General features: G+C 37.9%; 1 protein-coding gene across 1 annotated transcript in view; it reads right to left on the reverse strand.

Annotated features, from left to right (window-relative positions):
• LOC138023926 (putative histone-lysine N-methyltransferase PRDM6) overlaps positions 1 to 2,578 on the reverse strand; it is a 10,586-nt gene extending 8,008 nt beyond the window's left edge. The window contains exons 1-2 of the mRNA XM_068871012.1: positions 2,457 to 2,578; positions 445 to 629 (exon numbers count right to left, since the gene is read on the reverse strand). Of these exons, the coding sequence (XP_068727113.1) occupies positions 445 to 619 (175 nt within the window). The 5' untranslated portion in view covers positions 620 to 629; positions 2,457 to 2,578. The remainder of the gene's footprint in view (positions 1 to 444; positions 630 to 2,456) is intronic.
• Between the last annotated feature and the right edge of the window lie 7,257 nt (positions 2,579 to 9,835).

The following is a 9,835-nucleotide window of genomic DNA, read 5'->3' on the forward strand; positions in this document are numbered from 1 at the left end:
TGACAGGACAAAAATGTCAACAGTCGAATTCAAGTGATAGGGCTCTTTTGGACTTTCTCAAGTAAATTTCAAATGCAATTTTGCGATTGTTTCCGTGTTTCGCACTACTCCGCGTATTTTTAATATCGTTGATGTCTCAGTGCACATTTGTAGCAAATCAGACAACAGCCAAAAGAAATTGAATTTTTCGCGTGCGTTTTCCGCTTTTTGAGTTGATTGGTTTATTTAATAATCTGCTTCTGTTGTAAATGATCGTGATGATACTCTATTTTTAAAAAAAACGCTCCTAAAAAAATAGAAAACATACGTACAATTGGCCTTGGAATAAGAAAATAGCGAATGTCGTTTTGAGTACCAACTCTGACTTCTTAGCTATCTTATCGTATGAGTTTCGTAAGTTTCAACAGAAAGTCTGTTGCATGCATGCCAGCATGCCCACGTTACCTTGGCAATTCTCCCTCTGTTTAAGCAATTTAAGTGGGTCTTCAATAAGTGCAGGCTCAACAGGCTTGTGGCCATACAAGTACATGCAGATATCTTCCAAAGAGAACTGCGGCCTCTTGGCTAGCGCTCCGGTTACTGGATATTTTAATTCACTCAATGGACACGTCCTGTTCATGCTCTCCTTGCTATATTGAAAGGAAAACAAAAATGGTGAGCCTTAGGCACTGTCTCGCAACACGTGAACATAGGCCATGTGGTAAGCCGACGAACCCGTTTTCGTCATCAGTGCTTCGGGTCTTATGTCTGCGCATGACCCGAGTCATGCGTAAAAGAGAAGAGCTCTGGTGACGAGATTGCGATGATCCCACACAGTTATTGGAAAGACCAGTGGGTGTCGCCTACGTCATGCTTTGTAAACAGGAACTCTAATAATTTAAGGTCGATGGATCTCTTGTCCCATTTTTACGCCTGGCAAGAAACAGAGCAAGAAACAAGCAGGGCAGTAGCGATTTTACCTGTTTTGGTATGATAAGTGAATGTGGGTAATGAGACAACAAAAACCCGTATTCGGTAGATGATAAAATCTCGATAAAAGTTATTGTTTTCGTTTTGCAAGTTGATGTGATCACAATGCTAGTGAGTCAAAGAGAAGTACCTCAATCACTATGCCACTCCTATTATGATGATGATGATGATGATGATTATTATTATTATTATCCGTTAGTATCTGGAGAAAGCATTTTGGTCAGGCTATCATTGCCGACTAAAATAAACACTATTGGGCTACCTTTCTCCTTTTGTTTTCATACAACAGGTTCATTTATCAGCCAGTTAAAGCAATTTTCATTGTCTGGATGGAGTTAATTTACCCAATGTTCGATCTTGGTCCTGTTTAGACCGTCACAAAAGCGTGGAAATTTTTATAATGCCAAAAAGTCTTTCACCGTTTGATAATTTCTATCCTTGTCCAGTGCTTTGAGAAGAAAACACGTCGCCAATATATAACTATGGTTTTTCGGCCCAATGTTTCCATCTGAATTAAAGTTTGTTTGAATAAGATTCAAATTCATTCGAATTGTTTACTCTACTGGTACACGCAGAACCTTAGGACATTTTTTTGTAATAACCTAAATGGAAAATCTTCATCTTTGTCATGGCCAGTGCAACAGGCCGAGAAACTAAAAAAAAAAAAACATTCTGCGTCGCGTTAAGAGGACAGTTTTGCCGACAACATCACATCGAGTTTATGCAACTTGAACTGAGTCCAAAACCTGACGAATCATTAGTCCTTTGAATAAATAACCGTATTTTTAACTCACTTTTTCCTTTTCTTTTATAGCAATTATAATAAACAATGTTTGTTTGTGAGCATTGGAGACTTAATTAGTTTGGAGCTCTTTGAAATGTGGCCAGGATTTTCGGTATTATTTATTTAAACAAAAAACCCGCGTATCTAACAATCACAAAGCCACACATAAAAGTTAATTCTCCTCAAAGAATCTAATTTACAGCACCGTTGTGGGCTTGAAATTTCAAGGGTTTTGTTTATGATACAATCTACGGGTCATTAGTAAATTATTAATCATCTTAAACTAGTTTTACCACAACTTTTGGAAAGAATTATTTCCAAGCACATTTAATGCAGAATACCTTTGAATCGCTTTGCCCAATTTCTGCGATCTTACTTCAGTTCCTTTACTCTTAAACAGATTTACTATTACATAGCAATGTAGCATCGTATGGCAAACTTTGTCTTTTGTGAGAACTGCTTTAATTTCGGAGTTCAGAAAAAACGTCGCCCTCTTCTTTTTTCGCAGGGAAAAACAAATCAGCACTCGATAATGTTCACTTAAAATCTAAAACAAGAATTTGAAATGTAAGCCTTGCGAGCAACAGCCAAAACTGAGTTTGTGGCTTTTGCCGGGCAATTGTTTTGTCGCCTTTAAGTTTAGTTCGTATCAACAAGAAAACTAAGTAGATATACACAGCACTAAATATAAATACAAACTCACAAATTATCTCGGAATTATCTTTCTTTCGAGCTTGCAATGTGACGGGATGCCCGATCCAAGGCAGTTTCTTGTGCATAATTAAATTATCTACAAAACCAACTGTCAAGGGGTTCGCACTTTTTGACAGATATCTTTAATTTGTTGAGCAGGTAGTTTAACTAGTCTTATTATCAATATTCATGATGAGAATTCTTTTGGGTATAGACCGCCAAGTGACAAAATAAAACAATGTTAGCACGCCAGGTGAATACCGATAAAAAAATCGAACTTTTTTACTTTTGTTGTTTGGCTTTATGAGTTTTTTAACTTCTAAACTGTTTAGTTTTGTCAAATTAAACACCAACTATACCAAAGTGGTCGGGATACAGAGAGACTAAATCTTGCTTTTTGCTTGGCAGAGAAAAACGTCTTTGTTTAACTCCTTAGGGTGTATTTTTTTGTTGAAACAATTCTTAGCTTTTAGCATAGCGGGTGCTACACAATTATGACGTTTAGCTTTTTTTTATTTTTACAACACACACGAATGTCTTTTGTTTTGCGAAAATAAGGGAGACAAAAGGGACTAGAAAACTCTTTCGCAGCGAAGGACTGTCTTCAACTTCTTGAAAATTACATTTTGAGTTTACCGATGGTCAATTCCTGAAATTGATCTGAGAAAAAAAAAGCTAGCGCATGAAGTTTGAGTACAAGGATGTAGAAAGAGTTTTTAAATTCTACTCTAACTTTGTTATTTCGATAATTAAAGTTCCTGAAAGCAAGACTGATATTCCTACTTACAAAAAGAATGTAATTATTCGAAGATTTGGACACTGAATCATCGAGGGTTCTAGCGCAATAAGGAATTTCTATCGATCTAGAAGGCATAACATGACATCTTTCGCTGAGTTGCAGTCATTTTTCCAGTTTGTACTGAGCAAAAATTAGCTACTTCTGTATATATCTCGTCCCAAATACGCGATCTCTCGCCACTCACTGGCAGCTAAGAACTCCCTGATCCCTGGAGTATTTTATGCCCCGATGAATGGCACTTGTGTGAAATTGTGACAACTACCAGCACAACCATACGGTTCTTAAGCTACAGGTATTCTTTTTAAAACGATAGCATAGTTTAATGATTTGCACAAGCCTGTGCACATTTTTATTAAACCATTTGAGCAAACTCGATTTTTTCTTTTTCTTTCTTCTTGAAACGAAATACGTTTGCAGTTTTAGAAAAACAAGTGGTTCACGTATTAAAGTGTGCATTTTGTACGGCGTTATCCAGATCTTCTTTCGAAGTTCGAAGTCAACGATTTATAAGCAAGAGCTGTTACGTTCTAGGCGCACAAACTACTCTTCTTTTGTACATGTGCTCCGGCGCAAACTTCCCCCTCGCATCCAAAACTCTAAACTATCACTAGATTAACGCAGAAAGAAGGATGTATCCGGGTTTTGTTGGGAGAGGATAAAAATGTTTTAAGAATTTACTGTGCAAGATGAACCAAGATTCCTCAATTTATTCCAGTGCGATCGAATTAGCAATTATACAAGCGCTTTGGAAGAAAACGCCTTGTTAAATAAACTCAACAAAGTCAATGGGCTAGGTCTTATGACTGCATTTCCTAAGTTCCTGTTATAATATTAATAACCAGCAAAATGCTGGACAAACAAGAATTATACATCATGCTGAAGTTATTCTCTTTTAGAAGTTTGACTATTAATCACTATGCCAATGTGTCAAAAAGTCTCGGGATATTTTGTTGGCTAACAGCTCTAATGAAAACTAGATAGGAATTCTCACTTTCGTGGTAACGTTCGTTACTTCAAGATAAACAATAAGACATGCTTAAAATTTGACTAAATTTAACCCTTTGAAAATTTGAAAAAATAAATGAAAAACACCCTGATGGTCTAAAAAAAATGTGTATCATCACAGTGTGAAAAACTTGTGAATCTTGTTGAAATTAATAATATTCTTTTAAATTACAGTGGCTCATTCAATGATAGCTCATGATAATGATTGTCAGAAAAAGCATTGAAAGAGAACAAACTCGGAGTTTTCTTATATTTTGACCTTCTTTGAAGTTTGAACTTACAAAGTTTTCTAAAATATTAACGCCTTGCACAGATTGTTGTCAACTTTTAGTTAGCTTTGAGAGTTTAATGTCGTACTTATAAAATTTTCTTTTATCGTTAGCTGGTTTACGTCAATCGCTTAAGAAACACCTTAAGGGATAAAGTTTATATTTAAGTTGACATAAACAATAAGAAATAAAACAGAAGGGAGTTTACGCTCCGACAATTTATACCAGTATCTAAAAACAAAGGAGTTACTGGTATCGAACTGGAGTTAATGCCTTTTATTAATCTAATTTACTCAATTTTATCCACCGTTGACGGTTCTCAGGTTGGTTACACATACATTCGGCGGGTCATTGTTGAATAATTTAGCATTAGGGTCCCATTTTTACCGCATGGTCTGTTAAGAATTTTGTACGCCCCCGAAAAATCTTTTCTTTGTTTAAGTGTATTTGGCTGAATGTTATAAGCGAAAAGGAACTAAAGAAAAAACATTGAATAAGATTTTTGCAGACAAAGAAAATGGAAAATGAGAAAATACCGAGGTGTTCATCGACACAAAATTAGGAGCTTGCATTAAATTGGAAATTATTCGTTTTGACGTCAATTTTGAGAGGTACTCATGCACTCACATTCGAGAAAGTTTTGTAACTTTCTTGTAACATTTGTATGTGGTTGAATTATAACTTTGAATGGACAACTCTACTAGCATTCACTCTATAACATATACATTCGTGTTTGTGTTTAAGATTTAGTACGAAATATCAACAACGATATTTAACAGTTAGAGATGCTCCGTTTTAATTAATATAGACACAAATTACACACATAAAACTCACTCGAAAGATTCCTTTCCGTCCTCTTCGACCTGGCCTTCAATGAACACCCGCGCCTTGTGCATAATTGAATCGTCTTCAGTCCAAGTGTCATAAACTCTACACTTTTTGACAGCAATGTTTAATTTGTTAAGCAGGTAGTTTAACTTTTCTTATCATCAATATTAATAATGTGAATGCATTTGGATATTTAGTAACCGCCAATGGTAAGAAGATAATTGAGAAGGTTTTGCACAAAGCCCACGTAAGTCTCTCAGATTCAGCAAAGAACATGACCCGAGCCAGAAAACAAGAGATTTCACATTATTACTAGCAGTTGTTTTAAGCAAGCCGGGTTAGCTTCCAAGTGAGTGTGAACAAAGGCCTGTCGGTTGCCATGGTATCAAACTCCCCTCAGCGTTAATCACGATAATGCTTAACCGAAGTCTACCGGTTGCCATGGTATTTGAACCGGCTTAGGGCTAATCGTTGATCGGTCCCTACGTCTTTTTTGGTCCGGTTCAGCGTTAATCTCAGGTCAAGTGCAACCAAAGCCGGGTACGTGCCAAGGTATTTAATTTGCTGCTTTAATGTTCAGTGCTGATCCTACTTCGAACAAACCGGTTCAAACACTATTTCCAATCCACCGAAGATTGTTGTATGTTTGGTTAGGATCAGTTACATGAAACATATAATTTTACTATGTGAGTTTATTTTTAAAAAAAACCTGGACGAATATTTCTTCTAAATAGGGTCGATAGACTAACCTTCTGGTCATTAATGACTCTCCGGCCCTGCACTGGATTTGATTGCCAACGGCGTCGATTTATCTCGACCGATTATCTCACATCGCTTAATATGAAGTTTGAGACTCGGATTCGAACGAAATATTCCCATGCTTAAGTTAGTTTTCTGAGTTCTGGATGCCTTTCAAGGTCATTCTTATGACTACCGAAATTTTTTTAAAGGTATGAGAACGGAACGGCTTATAAGTACTTGAGTCAGTCTCGTCACCAGAGCCCCGGATCTTATCTCTGCGCGTGACCCGAGGCTCTGCCAAGGCCACAATTCCCCGGGGAAAGTCTATGAAGGAGAACATGCTGCGGGGAGTTCTTATAGCCAAAAATAGGCTAGGTTCGAATTGTGCAGCAACGAAAGAACAGAGTCGAGGTTCAGGGGAATAATTTGCATTTTCCTTTGTTTTGAACATCTTCAGTTCCCACGGCCTGCTCCTGTCTGATCTTGTAGCTCAGTCGGTAGAGCAGCGGTGATCTAACCCGAAGGTCGTGGGTTCTATTCCCACCCTAGTCAAAGTTCTTCTCTGTCCTTGTGTGGGCCCATTTCTATTAGTAGGGCTAACGCTCGCATGGTTCATATGGGGTTGAAAACTATCACTTCACATCATACTCTAATCAGTTAAGTCTGTTCAAATGTAAGTGCTACACGGCCAACGATTGCAAAAACGTAATCCTTCAAAATGCTAAGTATTCCCCTGAACCTCGACTCTGTTCTTTTAATGCCGCACAATTCGAAACTAGCCTATTGGCTATTTGAACCTTACGGCGCCTGCTCACTCTTCGTGCTAACATGAATGCACCAATCAGAGACACTTTTGATTGTTCTTCACGAAAACCAATGAGAAGACACTTTGTTTCAGGGTTCCCCAGAGCTCTTCTCTCCCTCAACACGGAAGAAAAAAGAGCTCTGGGTTGACTCCGTGATATTTATTCATTTTAGCTTGATTTGATCGCTAGTGGCATCACAAGGGCCTTGTTAGCTTTACATTTACACACTTGCCATTAATGCGTATTTTTCACATTGAAAGCCCAGTTTGCGCAATAACTTAAGATATGATTGGGACAACTAAATACACCTCCCTTTAGAAACCTTTAGACTGCACTGAGGAGGAGTTATAAATTTTTGACCTAAAAAACTAGTGCGCATGCTCGGAGCTCGAACTCGCAATCGCGCTGCAAACGAAAGGATAACGACGGCTGCAATGACAACACGTCTAGATGTTAAGACTCTTTGAGCGAATACCGGAGACTCCCAGCCGGGAAATAGACGAGCGTACAGGTGGACAGACACTGATCTGAGACCTCTGTTTTTTGAACCATGTTTTTTTGTAAGCAGACATCTAACCTCTTTCCTTCTATTTTTGAAATTACTATAAGGGACAAGAGAACTGATTATTCATTTCAACAGCTTACTACTTGTATTGTTCACGAGCTACCATTTTTGTCAACTATTTAACACACTCGTAAATGTGATTATAGAGACTACTCACGTCCATTTCGACGCAATAAGCCTCATAGAGTATAGCTCCTGGATACAATGCACCGTGCACGTGCCCTGTTTCGCATCGTTTTCGCTCGTCCACACGTATACGATAAATCGATTTGAAAACGACAACTTTTTGAGGACAACCCAACTACGCATGCTTAACGCATGAGTATTCGTTTTTTATGGTAACTAATTGGAATAGAAGGTTGTCCCACCAAGCACTAATACTTTCAGGTCTAACCCAAAATTGTGGAGGTCTTGGCTGGCAACCACAAGTCGTTTCACCCTCTTGACACACGTAGTGAAAGTACCTAATAATGTTCTGCCGCCTTTTGGAATAGTCAGCTTGAAGAAACAACAAAGCTAAATTTGCTTGGAAAACAGGCATACAATTAGGTTTGAAATAAGCTCAAGTATTGAAGACAAGAAAGTGAGGCGACTGTCCGCCATCTTGAATAAGTTTACAATATTGCGTGTAGTGGATTGGAACTGACAGTGTGATGTCAGCGTTTTTGAAAAGTTCCGTTTTCGTCCGTCGATACGTACTCGCGAAAAGAGCGTTTTCAAAAAGTTCCGTTTTCAGTGATCGATTTAATCGGATACGTGTGGACGGAAGTCGTATCCGTAAAGAAAAAGTTGCGTTTTCAAATGAAAAACGGATATAGTTACGTGTGGACGGGGAATAACAAACAACGTAACGTAACGTAACGTAACGTTGATCTGTATCGTTCAGTAAACAAAATCCCCGCGCGTATCGAACAATCACAAAGCCACACGCGTAAAAGATAATACTCCACAAAGAATCCAATTTACAACACTGCTGTGGATTTGAAATTTCTAGGGTTTTGTTTTTGATACAACCTGCGGGTCATTTGTAAATTATTCACTTTTTCTGACTAGTTTTACCACAACTTTTCGAAAGAAATATTCCCACATTCAGAGAAAAAATACCTTCGAATCGTTTTGAGCAACTTTTTCTTTACTCGTTTCAGTTAATTTTGTTCTGAGGTAGAACTTACTAATACACAGCACTTGACATTGTAGGGCAAGTCATTTCAGACAACTGCTTTAACTCATAATTGTTTAAGCAGATTAACTTATCCCACACTTTTTTCCGCTGAGGAGAAAGCCATTCCTCTGTGGATAATGTCTAGATTTAAACCATGCAAGTAACAGCCAAAACTGAGTTTTTGCGGCTTTTGCCGAACAATTGTTTTGTCGCGTTGAAGTTTGGTTTGTAGCAACAAAGGCTAAAACTGATATAGATATTTACACCACTTAACATAAATAAATACCTTAACTGCTAATCCTGAACGAAATGACTAAACGAACTTAAAAAAAGTTGTTTCGCCTTCTAAAAACTTCCTATTGACGCTAGGATCTGCTCTAAATGTAAACAGCCCTAAAGAAGTTTAGATAAAAGAAACGCCATTATAATCATCTTTATCGTGAAGTCAATAAAATTAGATTGCTTTCCCTGTCGTGCTTTCACAAAATTCAACTGATTTTATAGAATTAATTCAGACAAAAAAATATTACACATAGGAGCTTATTCCCCACACATGCATCAATGCAAAGAACCGTAAGTGTTAATATTCCCGGTTGCAAGGGTTTTCCAGGGGAAACGCCCGAGGTTAAATTTCGGCTTAGATTTTTTTTTTCATTCAGTCATAAAGCACTTAAGCTTATAAAGCGCATGCGCGAAGTTAACCAAAGCGCATGCGTGGCATGGTTGTGCAATGCCTGATTCGTCTTTTAGAGCACATACGCGAGGTTTCAGAGAGCCTACGAGGCGTTGAACGAAAATTGCGTCGTTGAAAGTTAACACGAATATTGTAATATGTCTAATCCGCTCTAATGCACACGCCGTTCGCGGTTGATCCACACTAAAAGATGTCCAGCGTTTTCGGAACGAGTCGGTCCACGAACTTTATGAGAGATCACTTTACGAGCATACATGTATGATTGAACATTTTTTTTTTTAATTCAATATTTATCCAGGGGCATCCAATTTAGCAGAGCTAGTTTAAATGGAGCCCTGAGAAAATGGAGCACTGCCCTTTAAATGGAGAATCATTGCAATCACTTTTATAACCTAAATAATAAATAATAATCTAGTAGCCGCATCTCTCCTGTTTTTCGTTTTCTTTCTTTTTAATTTGACGACCCAGGACATCTGGGAAGTCCGAGTTTACGCAGACATATGCGTCTAGTTTTTCCTAA

The sequence above is a fragment of the Montipora capricornis genome, chromosome 11 (genome assembly GCF_036669925.1).
Source record: "Montipora capricornis isolate CH-2021 chromosome 11, ASM3666992v2, whole genome shotgun sequence".
Taxonomy (NCBI): domain Eukaryota; kingdom Metazoa; phylum Cnidaria; class Anthozoa; order Scleractinia; family Acroporidae; genus Montipora; species Montipora capricornis.